Here is a 16,469-nt window from a genome sequence, read left to right on the forward strand (position 1 = left end):
AGTCTTCCCAGGGGCGCGACCCGACTGGCATGAGGCGGGGCAGGAGAACGGCGACAGGTGGTCCAGGCCCCGCCCCCGTGCCTCGTGAGGCCCCAGGTGCGGGCGATGAAAGGCCGCGCGGCCCCCTGCCCTTCCGCTCTCCGCCATGGACGCAGCGCCCGCGCCCGCTCTCCTGGGCGTCCCGCCGGCTGAGGTGCTGGAGGACGTGTTGCGGGAGCAGTTCGGGCCGCTGCCCCAGCTGGCCGCCATCTGCCGGCTCAAGCGGCTGCCCTCCGGAGGCTACTCCTCGACCGAGGACCTCCAGTTGGTGCTGGAGCGGCGGCGCGTGGCCAACGCCAAGGAGCGCGAGCGGGTGAGCGCCCTGCCCCGCGCGGGGCCCCAAGGCCACCCGGGCTCGGCTGCTCCCCACCAAACACCTGGCGAGCAGCCGGTGCACCCACTCCCCGCCCACCCGCGGGGCTCGGAGGCGACTCGAGCCTCCTGCGGCCCGGCTCGGGTCTCCAGCTTGCGAGAATGGTAGCGGCCTTGTTACCCTCCTCCCTCGTCCCGCTGCTCGTTCTTCGATCCTGGGATGGCCTCCTCACCTGCTAGCCACCTGCCACGGGGTCTGGGGGTGGGATGAGGGCACGCGAGGCCCGTGACAACGCCAAAAATGTCTCCCCTCGGCAGGTGCTTTCAAAAAGATCAGCGCGCGGGAGTTGCTCCTCAGTCTCGCGGCCGCCCGCGCTGGGTGAGCGCTTGGGGCGCAAAGGGCTCCCACGGCCCCTTTCCCTTCCCTCTGCATCTCTGCCTGGAAGCAAGTATGGGGTGAGGGGGCCCAGTGGAAGTTATTCTTTTCTCTTTTTTAGAGGAAGGAAACACGGTGCCCCGGTGTGCCCCGGACTTCCACTCCAGCCCGTGGCTCATTTCCCAGTCAGGCCGGGACGTGGTGAATCACGACGCCCAATGCTCCTGTGGACCATAGTCCGAGCGACATCTACTGGTGGCTTTTAGTGTTTCTAACTGAACCGGGGCCCTCAGTGTGTCCAGTCTGGTCTCCCTTCTGCTCTTTGCAAACCTGGGGTTTGGCGGCAGCCCAGGCGGTCCTAGAGAGGAAGCCGGCGGGGGTGGGGGTGGGGTGGGGGGACGGAGGGCGAGGCTTCAACCTGGGGACTTGACGGGGAGGTTCTGCTGGGGACGTGCCTGCATGCCCGGGCCCTTTGGAAGTGTAGCCCCGGTGAATCAGCTAGGAGCTTTGGGAAAGGGCAGGAGGAGAAAGGACCAAGTGAGAGGAGAAGACCAGGGGAAGTTGGAGAAACTGCAAGAGTGGGAAAGCATGGGTTTACCAGGCATTAGACCCCTTGTGAAAATGACCCTGTGATCTGATGGGATGATGTGGCCTCAAACAAGATTCTCTGATCCAGTAGTTTGCCTTTTCCATGGGCCTTTCCATCAGGAAGCAATCACTTTCTGCAGAGAATTCTTCTTGGTTTTATCCTCTATTTTAAAGCTAATGGCTTTCATTCTTCTTTACAAGGATAAAATCAATACACCTGAAAAATAGAGAAATGACTAGGGAACAGAAACACCCATAACACAGATATAACTACCATGAACTAACATTCTTGTATATATCCTCCCAGTCTTTTTTTCTAGTTATGTGTGTGCACATACATAATTATAAAATTGTGAGATGGTACAGTTTTCTATTTTTTTCCACTTTATCGAAAGCGTTTCCTCATTCTTTTTAAAAAATTCAGTTAACATAGTGTATTATTAGTTTCAGAGGTAGAGTGATTCATCAGTCTTATATAACACCCAGTGCTCATTACATCCGGTGCCCTCCTTAATGTCCATCACCCAATTACCACATCCCCCCACCCCCCTGTGCCCCAGCAACCCTCAGTTTGTTTCCTATGATTAAGAGCCTCTTATGGTTTGTCTCCCTCTCTGCCCTCTCTGATACTGTCTTGTTTTATTTTTCCCTCCCTTCCCCTATGATCCTCTGTTTTGTTTCTTAAATTTCACATATGAGTGAAATCATAGGATAATTCTTTCTCTGATTGACTTATTTCACTTAGCATAATACCCTCTAGTTCCACCCACGTCGTTGCAAATGGCAAGATTTCATTTTTTGATGGCGGAGTAATATTCCATTGTATATATATTACCATAGCGTCTTTTTTTTTTTTTAAAGATTTTATTTATTTATTTGAGAGACAGAGAATGAGAGACAGCATGAGAGGGAGGAGGGTCAGAGGGAGAAGCAGATTCCCCGCTGAGCAGGGAGCCTGATGCGGGACTGATCCCAGAACTCCAGGATCATGACCTGAGCCGAAGGCAGTCGCTTAACCAACTGAGCCACCCAGGCGCCCTACCATAGCGTCTTTATCCATTCATCTGTTGATGGACATCCGGGCTCTTTCCATAGTTTGGCTATTGTGGAAATTGCTGCTATAAATACTGGGGTGCAGGTGCCCCGTCAGATCACTACATTTGTGTCTTCGGGGTAAATACCTAGTGGTGCAATTGCTGGGTTGTAGGGTAGCTCTATTTTCACTTTTTTGAGGAAACTCCATATTGTTTTCCAGAGTGGCTGCACCAGTTTGCATTCCCACCAACAGTGTAACAGGGTTCCCCTTTCTCAGCATCATCACCAATATCTGTTGTTTCCTGACTTGTTAATTTTAGCCACTATGACCGGTGTAAGGTGATGTCTCATTGTGGTTTTTATTTGACATTTCCTCATTCTTAAGCATTCTTTCAAAGAACAGCTTTTTACTGCATACTCTGTCATATAAATGGACCAGCCTTTATGCTTTTCCCAGCTTTTTACTGGTCTTTATGTGCATGTCTGATAATTGCTCTCAAATAAAATGCTAGAAATGGAATTACTGAGACATAGGATGTCTCACAACTTTTGATGCCAGTTGCCCAACTGCTTTCTAGAGAAGTTTACTAATTTTAATCCCTTATGGGATATAAGACTTTTCTTTGTTTATCTCCAATGCTGGGTATGACTAACAAAGCAACAATATTACCAGCTTGGCACATGAAAAATCATATCTAATTTCTATTTTGTTTTGTAGTTCTTTTATCAAAGTTCCACATTTTCACACCTTTATTGGTCTTTGTATTGTGCTGAAATGGGATGACTATGTCCATTGTTCACTTTGATCTGGAGTGGGAGAGGGATCTCAATAAATATGAGTACAATATGAGTATATTGGCTTTATGGTGTAGTGGAAGCCAGTTTTTCCAAGGCCAGTTCCCTTTGGGGGATGGTCCTCAACATTCCAGGCCTCAGAACTGAAGGATTAGACCCTGGAAAATTATAAACATGTGGCTAAATAGCCTTATTCTGCCTTTCAAATCTTGCCAACATGCAGACTCTCTAGACTCTAACACTTGACTCGATTTGGTTGGGAAAGAGGTTAAAGAGTTGATGGCTCAGTGCTTGAGTAGATAAGTATTTGCACATTTTGTTCATTATCAGTACCACTTAGGACTTTCTACGTGCCAGGTCAGGAAGAAGTGTTTTATGTGTAATTGTGTTGATCACCACAAAACTTACAAGGTGGGTATTTCCCACTTTACAGATAAACAACCATAGCTTGGTAATATGAAGTATCCTACACATTCTTGTAAGCTAGTACATGGTGGAGCTGGGTTTTAAATCCTGATGTTTTGATTTAGAGTTTTAGCCACTACCCCACTGCCTGAACATTACAGTGGGTATGCTATAAGAGGAAGAGGAGGGGGTTCAGCAAGAACACAAACCCCCTCTCTGCCAGCCCATTCACCCACAGTGCCAAGCTTATGCCACTCCTTCCTCGACTGCCAGGAACCGCGCTGCTGGGGGAGCGGTGACTCTGGCCTGTGCCTGCTTCGGTTCACCACCCAGACAAGAGCCATGCAAACAAGCCCTCACAACCCTCTTCTGTGGTTTGGGGGCAGATATCTGTACAAATTAGCCTCTCTGTATGTCACTGTGCTTTTTTTGTTTTCCAGATAAAAAATCTCAACCGTGGTTTTGCTAAACTGAAGGCACTTGTGCCATTTCTTCCCCAAAGCAGGAAGCCTAGCAAAGTTGATATCCTTAAAGGTGCAACAGAATACATACAAGTTCTCAGTGATGTTTTGGAAGGAGCCAAAGACTCTGAGGTAAAGGCTTAAGAATTAAGAGCAATATCCACCATTTACTGAGCCCTTTCCATGTGCCAGGCAATTTATAATGTTCCAGTTGTTTGTAACAATCCTGTGAGTTATTTATGATCCATGTTTTATAGAGGAGGAAACCAAAATATGGCTAAAGGCCACATAGCTAAGAGATGTCAGGACTGGGGTTTGAATCCAGATCTGTGTAAGTTTTGGAGCCAAGTTCCTGCTTATCTATATACTTACCTCCTGTCACATCCAGGCATCTAGTTCCTAACTGCTGAATCTTTAATAGAACCTTGATTGCTAGGGCATGAGATAAACCCATTCTGTACTGGTGGTTTTCCATCGGACAGGACCCAGAAAGGAAGAGGCATTTCCCTTGGAGAGGCCCTCCCTGAGGGACAACCCTGGTGGAATGTTCAGCAGTAGTTGTGATGCCAGTCTCATGGGGTTTGCAACCTTTTGGTGGGATGAAATAATTGAACTTGCTTTGCAAACCATGAAGCACATACTTGTCACCACCATTATCAGGGTGCATAGCTCAGAAGTGTCCATTAGGCAGTGGAAGCTGTGGGCTAGTTATATGGGCTGGTTGCATGGTCAGGCAAGCCTTGAAGACCTGTTAAGTGGATTAGTCATCAGAGGAGGTAAGGTATGAGGAGAGAAAGGCCTTAGAAATGAGCCCGAAGTGACACCATTGACCTGAGGGAAGAGGAGCCATCAGAGAGGAGAAGGTAGCAGGAAGGTGGAGAAGAAAGATAGGGCCTAAGGTCAGGCAAGGGAGAATCTTGGGAATCTGAGGGTAGAAGTAGTGCAAGAAGCTACAGAGAGGCCCAGCATGTGAGATGTGGGCTAGGAGTGGGCTGGAATTCCAGGTTGAGTGTATGTAAGTGTCTGAAGTCCAGGCAGAGCACAATAGCAAACTTCAAGTCCATTAAACCTGGAAATCTGAGACCGGAAAGAAGGATCAAAAGGATGGAAGAAGTGGTTAGATCAGTGAAAGTCTTTTCTATGTAGCGATGTGATTGTGTTTAGGGACAGAAGAGAAGGACATATACTAGGGAATAGAGAAACACAATCATTCTAGAAACTTAGGGCAGGAACGGCCAGGTATATAATGGTACTTTCAATTTTTTTTTCCTTGTCCACTAGTCCTACTAGGGTGACTTCAGAGAGGATACATTCTGCAACAGTGGGAATGGATTATCCTGTTAGCCAATTGGATGCTTGGGTTGTGGCATGACCATAGTGTTTGCACATGAGCAGGTGGCTGCCTTAGTTTTTCCTTGCATGTGTAACAGAAGTGCTTTGTTTTGTGCTGCATTTATTATAAACTACAGGATCTGCTCCATGGGATAATCTTTTTAATGCAGTTGCCAATTGCATAATATTTTAAGGTTCTAGAAAAAACAAATACAGTCTATTGAGTAATGATTTTCTTTTCATCCATAACGTAAGATTGCCCTTATCACTTAAATGAAACTACATTGGTTAAAATTTTGAAATATATTAAATATTCAGTCTGACTGTTCTATTATACCGTTTGACAACTAAATATGGTTTCTAGAGACAAAATCCGGATCACCAGAACTATAGGAACAATCCTTCTGAACCACCTATGTCCTTGGCTAGAGATCTATCCAGAAACATCAGCCAGCATGCCTGCTGTACTGTGGGCTTGAAGAACGAGGAGGAAAGGCCCTGGGCAGATGGTGGCAGTGGTGAGTCAGCATACACTTGTCGCCAGAGCGTGATGTCTACGACTGGAGTTATCTCCCCAACCAGGAGTCTGGTAAAGTGTTTCTTCTTAAATAGCCACATGGGGGTCAAAAAACTCAAAATATTTTCCTTGAGGTGTGTGGAATTTTCCATGCTAAAAGATGATTGAAATAAGATCATTTTGTGAAAGTACCTAGGTGGGAAAGTGGAGTTTGCTAGTTTGGAAAATCTGTTATTATGTTTCCAAATCAATTGGTAAGCAACTCAAGGAGAAGGCAACCCCTCTAGAATTATCCAGTACAGACCTAAGTTTACTTTTTGATGACCCTAATTAATTCATCAAAAGTTTTTCTGACTCTGAGATCTCCAGAAAAAGAAGTAGCTTGCCATATATAAAGTTCCATGGTGACACCACATACCCATGAACATGTGTGCACATGCATGCACACATATTTTTAGTTGGCCTTGTGGGAAAGCAGCATTTTCTTTTTTTTTTTTAATTTAAATTCAATTAATTAATAGTGTATTATTAGTTTCAGAGGTGGGGTTCAGTGATTCATCAGTTGCATACAACACCCAGTGTTCATTACATCCTGTGCCCTCCTTAATGCCCGTCATCCTGTTACCCCATCCCCCCCATCCCTCTCCCCTCCAGCAACCTTCAGTTGTTTCCTATAGGAAGGCAGCATTTTCTAAGTAAAAACAAGAGTTTATTATAATAGCTCTTATTACTTTGCCAAACTAATGAAGCTGCTAGATAGAAGTAGCAGCCTGCTTCTCCAAGTCCACAAAGTAGACTTTTTGCCCTTGCTGTGTCTCATTGTCACTCTGATGACACCCCGTGGTCCATCCTACAGCATGACTGCTATAGAAACAAAGGCTTGTAGGAACTGGAACCAAGCATACGGTAACAAGCAAGTTGCTTAGTGTGAGGTAAGGGACAGTGGGAGCTGTGGAGTCACAAATGATGGTTGGTGATGGGAGGCAGTTTAGAATAGCAGTTGAGCGCAGGTTCTAGAGACCAAACACTGGGGTTCAAACACTGGTTTTACCCCTTGCTAGTTGTGTAACCTTGGGTGAGCTGCTGAATCTCTCTAATCCCCAGTTTTCCCATCTATGGAATAGGAATGATAATTGTACCTACCTTGTACATTAGGTAATTGTGAGGCTCAAATGGGATCATGTCAGTGAGGTGTCTAGTGTCTAGTGCAGTGTTTGGCATGTCAGTGTTCACTTGGACATACATTATTAAATCTGCTTGACTCATCACGAGCAATCAATATTGATTGGTGAGCAATCAACAATCAGCCACAGGCATCCTAGCTCTGTTTGTAGCAAGTGTTCTGAGTTTATTGACTTGGCCCTTAATAATGCTCTATTCTGGTTTGAGGTCTTAACAGGCTTCCTCCTGACTGGCTGGCCATGGCTGCCATTGCTGACTTGATTACTGTTTTCTAAGGATTCTACTTTTGTACATGCTCGGTTTTAGATTTTCATATTCTGGCCACTTGATCTATAAACCAAACCTTCCCTTGCCAGTTAACCCTTAGGAGAAATAATTCCCATGGCTACTACATGAGCTGACAGGGAATGGCTGAGAACAAAAGTAAGGAGGAAGATATGACCTGAGCTGAACCTTGAACCTGTTCTCTGTTAATAGTAGTAATGTTAGTTTTAATATGTTCTGTGTATTAAGGCAAGACTCTTACTTGCATTTAATCCTGACTGATCCTTAGCAGGAAGGTATTACCATGTCATTCTTGTGGTGAGCTGCCTGACTGCACCTTCCTGCCAGTCCTTTTGGGCCTAGGCTGGGCCTGGAATCTGAATGGAAAACAGAGCAGGCTTATGCTTGGCAACACCAGCAGCAAGGATGTACAGGATGTCCTTGTCTTCCAAGGATTATTGATTCTGGAAATAGGCCATTTATAGTAAGTAGATTTTAAGTGGGGACTAACATTTTCTAGTAAGACACAGAAAAGTTCTAACTGGAACTTTCTTTAAAAAAAGGGAGACATATTTCAGTCTTTTAGCTAATGCAGTTTAAATTGCTAGTTGAAAGACTGTGCTAATTCTTAGAATGAACAAAGAATCGTGTTTCTGAGATTTTTTAGATATGCATGTACCTTCTGCCAAGTGTGATTTTTCCAGGCCTGAATATAAAGAGTGCCATTTTTTTACAGAAATGTTCTAGGATTTCATCAGTTTTGTGAAGGATTTCTCATTCTTTGACATCTAAATCATTTATTGTTAACATAAAGGCATTTATTCTGAAACAACTTCTAGAAGGGCTGCAGATAGAGTACAAATAACTTTTTCCCTGACCCATTTGAGAGTAAGTTGCCAGCTTAATGTCCCATCACCCCTAATTAGTGTGCATTTCCTATAAATGGACATTCTCTTGTAGACCACAGTGTAGCTGTGAAATCAGGAAGTTGATGTTGTGGCATTACTGCCGCAAAATCCTCAGACTCCATTCGGGTTTTCACCAACAGTCTGAATGTCCTTTCTAGCAGAAGGACCAGCTGAGAATCATGAGTTGTATTTAGTTGTCATATCTCTTTAGCTTCCAGCTATCTGGAATATTCTGTTGGTCTTTGCATGACTTTTATTATGACCTTGACACGTATGAAGATTGTAGGCCAGTTGTTTTGTAGAATGTTTGATTTGTGTTTGTCTATTTCCTCCTGATTAGATTCAGACCCAAATCTTTGGTGGGAATATCACAGAAATGATGTTATTTTCTACTCATTGCATCCTATTGGATGGGGTACATTTTGATTTGTTCTGTTACTAAAGATGTTCACTTCAATCATTTGCTTAATGTGGTGACTGTCAAGCCTCTCTACTTTAATTAGCTTTTTCCCTTTGTAATCTGTGTTTTGTGTGGAGATGCTTTGAAGCTATCTATATATCCTATTCTTCATCAAACATTCTATATTTGTGAAACTTTTATTTTGGGGCACCTGGGTGGCTCAGTCGGTGAAACATCTGTCTTCGGCTCAGGTCATGATTGCAGGGTACTGGGTTCGAGTCCTGCATCGGGCTCCCTGCTCAGCGGGGAGTCTGCTCCCTCTCCCCCTCTTCCCCACTCATGCTCTCTCTCAAATAAATAAAAATCTTAAAAAAATAAACTTTTTATTTTGAAATATAGATTCACAGGAAGTTACAAAGATAGTACAGAGAAGTCCCATGTATCCTTAACTTGGTTTCCCTTAATGGCTACATCTTCTGTAACTATAGTACAATATCAAAACGAGAAAATTGAAATTGGTACTATGTGTGTATAGTTTCCTGTCATTTTATCACATGTGTAGATTTGTGGAATCACCACTCCTGGCAAGATCCAGCACTGTTCTACCCTCATAAATCTCTCCTGCCTGCTACCCACTCACTGCCCCCACATTTCTACTCTCCCTATCCCCCTGGCAACCACTAATCTGTTCTCCATCTCTATCCTTTGGGGAAAGTCCTAAACAATATGGAATCATGCAGTATGTGTTCTTTAGAGTCTGGCCTTCTTACTTAGCACAGTGCCCTTTAAATCATCCCAGTGGTTGTATTGAAAGTCTGTTCCTCCTTTTCATTGCTGAATATTAGTCAATGGGATGGATATGCCCCAGTTTAACCATTTACTTATTGTAGAACTTTTTTTTTTTAAAGATTTTATTTATTTATTTGACAGAGAAAGACACAGCGAGAGAGGGAACACAAACGGGGAGTGGGAGAGGGAGAAGCAGACTCCCCGCCGAGCAGGGAGCCTGATGCGGGACTCGATCCCGGGACTCCAGGATCATGACCTGAGCCGAAGGCCGTCGCTTAACCAACTGAGCCACCCAGGCGCCCTGTAGAACTTTTTTTTAAGAGAAGGAGGGAGAGGGAAAAAGAGAGAGGCAGAAGGAAAGAGAGAACCCCAAGCAGGCTCCATGCCCAACACGGAGCTGATGCAGGGCTCGACGTCACAGCCCTGAGATCATGATCTGAAACGAAATCAAGAGTTGGATGCTTGGGGCGCCTGGGTGGCTCAGTCGTTAAGTGTCTGCCTTCGGCTCAGGTCATGATCCCAGGGTACTGGGATTGAGCCCTGCATCCAGCTCCCTGCTCTGCAGGAAGCCTGCTTCTCCTTCTCCCACTCCCCTGCTTATGTTCCCTCTCTCGCTGTGTCTCTCTCTGTCAAATAAATAAATAAAATCTTAAAAAAAAAAAAATGAGTTGGATGCTTAACTGACTGAACCACCCGGGCACCCCATTTTTTTATTGTAGAACATTTTGGTTATTTCTATATTCATTTATATTTTTTATATTATAGACACATAGTTTTCTATTTAATTCATTAGATTACCATCATAATATCATAGTATTTCATGATTTATTTTGTTATTCAGATTGTCCTCATTGTGGCCAGTGAAAGCCCCTTCAAATGGGCTATCTTCCTGCTTGACGTGTCACTATCATTTTTTGATCACTTCCTTTCTGGTAGATGTTCTGAGCTTGAGCATCATGTACTTTCCCACCCTGAGCCTTGGAATGAATCTTTCATCAAGGACACTGCATGTGTAACTCACTTCTTTCTGTGCTGTCTCCCTCATGGTGGCTCTTCTCTTCACCCCTTTTGGACTTTAGCACCTGTATTAGTTTGCTAGGGCTGCAATAACAAAATACACAGATTAAGTGGTTTAAACAACAGAAATTTGTTTCTTGCAGTTCTGGGGGTTGGAAATCTAAGACCAGGACGTTGGCAAATTTGGTTTCTTCTGAGGCCTGTCTCCTTGGCTTGCAAATGATCTTTCCTCTGCGTGTATGTGCCCCAATTTTCTCTAATAAGGATACCAGTCATATTGGATTGGTGCCTACCCTTCATTATATTTTATTTTTCTTAATTTAAATTTTAGTTAACATATAGTGCAATATTGGTTTCTGGAGTAGAATTCAGGGATTCATCATTTACATACAACACCCAGTGCTCATCACAACAGGTGGCCTCTTTAATACCCATCACCCATTTAGCCCATCTCCCCCCCAACTCCCCTACCCTTCATTTTAACTTAATCACACCTTTTAAGGCCCTATCTCCAAATACAGCTACATTCTGAGGTATGGGGGTTAGGACTTCAACATATGAATTGTGAGGGGACATAATTCAGCCCAGAACAGCACCCATGACAAGCTGCCTGGCCATAAGAACCCTCTCCCTGGCTCTGACATTCTACTCAGGCCATCCATCACCACACACATGGACATCTACTCACTCTACTTGGACTCTGGCTCACCACGTGAAGTCACCTACACACATGCATGCCTGCTGGATTTGGCATGGACGTCTTCTCCCCATGCTACCCTGCCCCTCTGCCTGGGCACCCTTCTTACCTGGCTTGGGTCCGACTCTCCATGCCAGGTTGCCCTTCCAAAGCCCCCCTCCTGCTGATTGGACTTTACCACTTTGCACTGAGCCACCCTGCGGTGTGGCCACTTATCTGCTTGGTCTCTGACATCCTCTGACATGGCCATCTCCATGTGTGGATGCCATCCTCACCCTGCTCAGCCTCCAGCACTTCACTCAGGGCCACTGTGGATCCCCCTACCTCGCTGTGAGCTAACAGCATTAGGACTGAATTGTTTAGGATGGGAAGGGGGAGGTGATTTTTTTTCTCTTTGAAGTGCCTACTGTGTGACTATCTTTCTGGTTAGTTTTCTCCTTGTTAATAGGTTTAAATCTGAGATCCTTATTGGCATGTGGCTTGAGCAATTATTCAAAATCACTTTTTTTTTTAAGATTTTATTTATTTATTTGAGAGAGAATGAGAGAGAGCACATGAGAGGGGGGAGGGTCAGAGGGAGAAGCAGACTCCCTGCCGAACAGGGAGCCTGATGCGGGACTCGATCCAGGGACTCCAGGATCATGACCTGAGCCGAAGGCAGTCGCTTAACCAACTGAGCCACCCAGGTGCCCTCAAAATCACTTTTAATAACTTTATAAAAGCTTGCATTTTATAACCAAGCAGGATGGAGTGATAAGGGCCAGGGAAACAAAGCTCAGCCCGGCTTTTGTCTGTCAAACAATTCTCATAAGGGTGCAGTGCAGTTTACCTGAAGAGGTGACTGTATAGGGTTTCAGGGTCCTGGCCAGACACCCTAACTGGAAACCTGGGTGTAGCTGATGTGACTCATTGGATTGAAATGCTATGTACAGAGGGGCTCAGGATCTGGGAGGCAGGCCCCCTCCAGCTTCAGTTTGCAGGCACGGCACCAGTCTTCCTGCCCTTGGAGAGGATCTGAGGAGTGCAATCCTGGTGCTGGCAGAGATGGGCATTTTTGAGGATTTGAGGATGGGGTCAGAACAGCCTGTGCAAGATCAACAACATTCCTGAGAGGCAAAAATCCCAAATGAAGTACATAAGAATCTGCTGATGGCAGGCATGGAGATTAACTTCTCGGGCCAGAGCAGGTTCACTTGGGGACTGAATCAGCAAGTATGTGTGCAAATGGAGAGGGCCATGAGCTGTGTGCAGCCACGGCATCTGGCCTTGGTAGGAATAGGAATCAATGTCAATGTCCTGGCAAGGCTCGTTTAGAACTGGACTTTCAAGGCGTAAGATTTTGCTGTTTTGGGATTGGGCTGGGTGACAAGATGTTCCCTGACCTACTATTGTTTATTACTTTTATTTGACACCTGTGTTTATGGCTTGGGCATTTCATATCCTGCAAGGCTCTGAATTTTGTTCAGAGTTGGCTGTGATCCTATAAAGGCATGTCCCTGGACAAAGACCATCCTCAGTGTTGTGGAGTGAGATGCCAATTGTGCTGGGGTCAGAGGGGCTCTGGAAAGGAGTATGTGGATGGACATAAGTGCCTGTTATGGGGTCTGGATGTGCTGCCATCACACACTTCTAAATTTTGGCCTGTTCTGGGAGTATGCCTTGGAAGGGTTTCTGAGAGAAGGAGGCCTCTAAGGGTGGTAGATTTCCACTACCTCATCTGCAGATCGTGGTAATCTGTGTGTGAAATTAGTCACTGGGGACATTTCTTCTACTAGCATTTTAAGCTCTGAAACGAGATGGTCTAGCCAGCTAGGATGAATTCATTAGCACCCTGGGAAGGCCTTGAAGCATTTGTCTCCTGTTTTCCATCTCACATTTCCCCCAGATGCTGGCTGTATGTGATAGCAAAAATTCTACCTCAGTGTGGTGGTCTAGGCTTCTTGGGAACTACATCTGTCTGTCCCAGTGTTTGCTGGTGGCCTATGGGGCCATATTCTGATGGGTTTAGCCAGCAGAGTATTTTAAAAACTTGAACTTCCTTTTGATGGGGTGGGTGCTCTCTGGTTTGTCAGCTCCACCATCCCTTGTTGCATTACAGTTTAGGCATTAAACTTTGCAGCCCTGGACCAAGAGCACTGGGACTCAGAGTGAAGGCTGCTCTAGTGGTTGTGTTGGCTCAGGATGTTACTGTGTCTTTTAAACTTTGGGGGTTTAGGGATTGGTGCCTTGATGATATGGATGCTGGTTGTTCGCCCTGGAACTTTGGAAAGGTGAGATCTGGAGCATACAAGACAGGATCCATCTAACCTTGAGTGATGCCACCCCCAATGGAGGGTGCCCCAGGCTGCGGCTACTCAGGAAGAGATTCAAGCAGCACCCAAGGAAGACTCTTGAGGCCCCATTGTGATCAGGATGAGAAGAAAATATTAGAGGAAAAATGAATTCCTTCATGAAAATAAGAGAGTGGGATTTCCTTTGTTATAACTCTCAATCTTCTGTTCCCACAGAAAAATCAATCACAAAAGTGGGTTCAGTGTAAACGTGTGAAGTTTGGTGTGTTTGACAAGCTCTCTACCTGGTATGTGCTCCTAACTCTGCCAGTGAGCCGAACATAATTCGAGAAAGCTAATAATTGCTATTTCTCTGACCTATGATGGGCCTGGTGGTTAAATTAATTGAAGTAAGTCTTCATCTATCCTAGTGGACTTCTGGAGGGAATATTTATATGAGTTTTATAAAAGGCCTATCTCATTGGTCCCACATAGATGCAGAGGAGAATTCCAAGAATTGAGTGGAAGGGTCTCTCAAAGGTAGAGGCAACACTTCTCTGCTGTGCTACTGATCTCCTTGAGACAGACTGCTCTTTGGATTAGCAGAAAGCCATCAAGTACTAGGACCACACAAGCTAGCCCCTGTGGGAAGTCAGTGTGTCCTCCCACCCTCCACCTTCTCCACTTGTTCTAATCTCTGGGTTATCCAGAATGGATTAGCAATAAAATGAATTCCAAAGACATAGTGTTAAAGGTAGATCTTCCAGTGGGAGGGTAGGGGCTATAAATACAACTTGTTTATTTTGGGGAAGTCTTCTGGTCCTCTTTGGATCACTCCTTTCCTTTTTGGAAGACTTTTGTCCCCAAGAATGTGTCCTTCCAGCAACACCAGTGTGGAAGACGGGCCTTGGGCATCGGCCTCGTTGGGGTATTCCGAGGTGAGAAGAATGTAGGAGTAGAGTTTTCCTGCATCATACAATTTGCATCAGGTCCCCAAGGGAAGAGACAGACCATATGGGACTTGGTGGCCAAAGCCCTATTCATAATAAAGGAGCTCATTTGCTGGAAGATCATCTGTGCAGCTCTCCCTGTAGACATGAGATGGCAAGGCTATGGTCACAATGCTGAGTTCTGATCTCTGGGTCCTGACTGGACTTTCACATACCAAGGCAGGATTGACAATTATGAGCACAATTTAGATGGGAAGAAATGTAACTTTCTACATTGAATTCTACTTTTAAAAACCCAGTAAGACCCTATGACTCAGATTGTGGGAAGACTGGTTTACCCCATTAAGGGTAAATACTTCTTTGAGTAAATACTGTATCTGTTTAATGTTCAGAATCCCTATGGGGCTTTTTTGTGTCTTACGCCAGCTCCCCTAGGAGATCCTCTTGTCCTCCTTTAGGTACAGCAAGGAGCGTATGTATTATGCAGACTGGAATGGGAATGCTCATGTGATTTTTCCCAGCTAGTCCTTGGAACCCCTGGCCGTGGATGTCCATGGCCCCACTGTGGCTTCTCTTCTCTAGGCCAGGCTTGCTGGGCCTTCTCCCTTTAGAACCCAGGCATCTTCTGGTCTCCCTGACTTTCCCATTCCCAGATGGGCTATGCAGCTACCCTCAGGCACATACTTGATGACGTCCCTCAGCCATGTGGTCACTAAACTCCTGTGAGAGGCTATATCCCATGAAGTGGGTACAAATCCTTGTTTTGCTCAGATTCTTCTTTGCCTTTCTTGGGTTATGTTCCCTTATGTAACTCTTCCCTATCCCTGGGTCAAGGCCCAGGATGGTGTGGTGTAGGACCCCTTCCAAGGGATCAAGCAGCTTCTACAAACTAGTTCTATCCCCTCTGAATAACTACTTCCTGCTGTTTCAACTTTCCACTCCATTTTTGGTTGTAGGAAATCTTCCCCACATCATATCTTGCCTCCTCCCTGCTTTGTGACCACCTGAGCTGCCATCTGAGCTCTGGCCCACCAGAATCCACATGTTTATTCTCCCTTTCAACAAAGTCAGCTTCTTTCAAATGAGAGCCTTGCTTTTCAGACTATTGTTGCTGGGAACTAAAATCTGAAGCTGAGTGAGTGAGGGCTTCTGGTTGGTATCTATCTACCTCTTTCCCTGTCCTCAAGCCTTGGCTCAGTGGGTGGAGGGAAAGGTACGTTGAATAATATGACAAACCATGCAGCTATACAACCAACAACAGTAGTATGCCCACCTTATCAGAGGGGCTGAGTAGGAAGCTGAATCTCTTTTTCAGACTACTCTCTTCCTGGACCCTCAACTATTCAGATGAGGCCGACAGGCTTTTTTTTTTTTTTTAATGAATTGTGAGAATAAAGCAACATCAATAATTTTCAGCAAGTTTTCATATTCTGATACTTAAATATTACATATCTGTAATTTTCTGGCTAATACTTAAAACCAAACTAAGACAATGATCTATAATACACTAGACTCTAGGCTATAGGATCAAATTATCCTTTAATTCTTTGGGTAAACCCAGCAATACCTGAATTTGTCTCTTGGGTTTAACACACTCTGGATATGTGAAAATTTTTTAAAAATTTAAATGAAACTTTTAAAGCTAAATTGGAACTCAAAATGTTAGCTTAATCATGTATATAGTGGAAAGACTTGATCAAGATCAGGAAAGTTATTAATACTTATTTTGTGCTGGGCACTATTCCTGGTGGCGTATACATATTATTTAATTTTCATGACCACCCTGTGCTGTATAATTATATTCATTTTACACGTCAGGAAACTAGAAAACCAAAGTTAAGGAACTTGCCCAATATCCATTGGGTCAGTGAAGGATGGAATCAGGGCATGTGGGTAATAGTGTTAAACTCTTCACTGCCTTTCATTCTAACAAAACTCACCCTTGAAATATAAATAAGACTGGACTAGGAAATAAGTAAATGTGTTTTTATAACCTGAATTAAAGCATGTGACTATACTACTTTATTATTCACAGTGACTGATTGGAGTGACTTTGTTTTTCATCATGGGTTTTTTTCTTCAAGTTGAGATTTCAGAATATTAAGACCCAAAATGATCTTACCATCTTAGTA

General features: G+C 44.7%; 1 protein-coding gene across 1 annotated transcript in view; it reads left to right on the top strand.

The window, feature by feature from the left end:
* The first annotated feature begins 145 nt into the window (after nucleotides 1-145).
* FIGLA (folliculogenesis specific bHLH transcription factor) overlaps nucleotides 146-16,469 on the top strand; it is a 31,432-nt gene continuing 15,108 nt past the window's right edge. The window contains exons 1-3 of the mRNA XM_035000553.1: nucleotides 146-352; nucleotides 3,991-4,143; nucleotides 5,708-5,932. Of these exons, the coding sequence (XP_034856444.1) occupies nucleotides 146-352; nucleotides 3,991-4,143; nucleotides 5,708-5,932 (585 nt within the window). The remainder of the gene's footprint in view (nucleotides 353-3,990; nucleotides 4,144-5,707; nucleotides 5,933-16,469) is intronic.

The sequence above is a fragment of the Mirounga leonina genome, unplaced genomic scaffold (assembly GCF_011800145.1).
Source record: "Mirounga leonina isolate KUSES-001 unplaced genomic scaffold, KU_Mleo_1.0 Mir_125, whole genome shotgun sequence".
Taxonomy (NCBI): Eukaryota; Metazoa; Chordata; class Mammalia; order Carnivora; family Phocidae; genus Mirounga; species Mirounga leonina.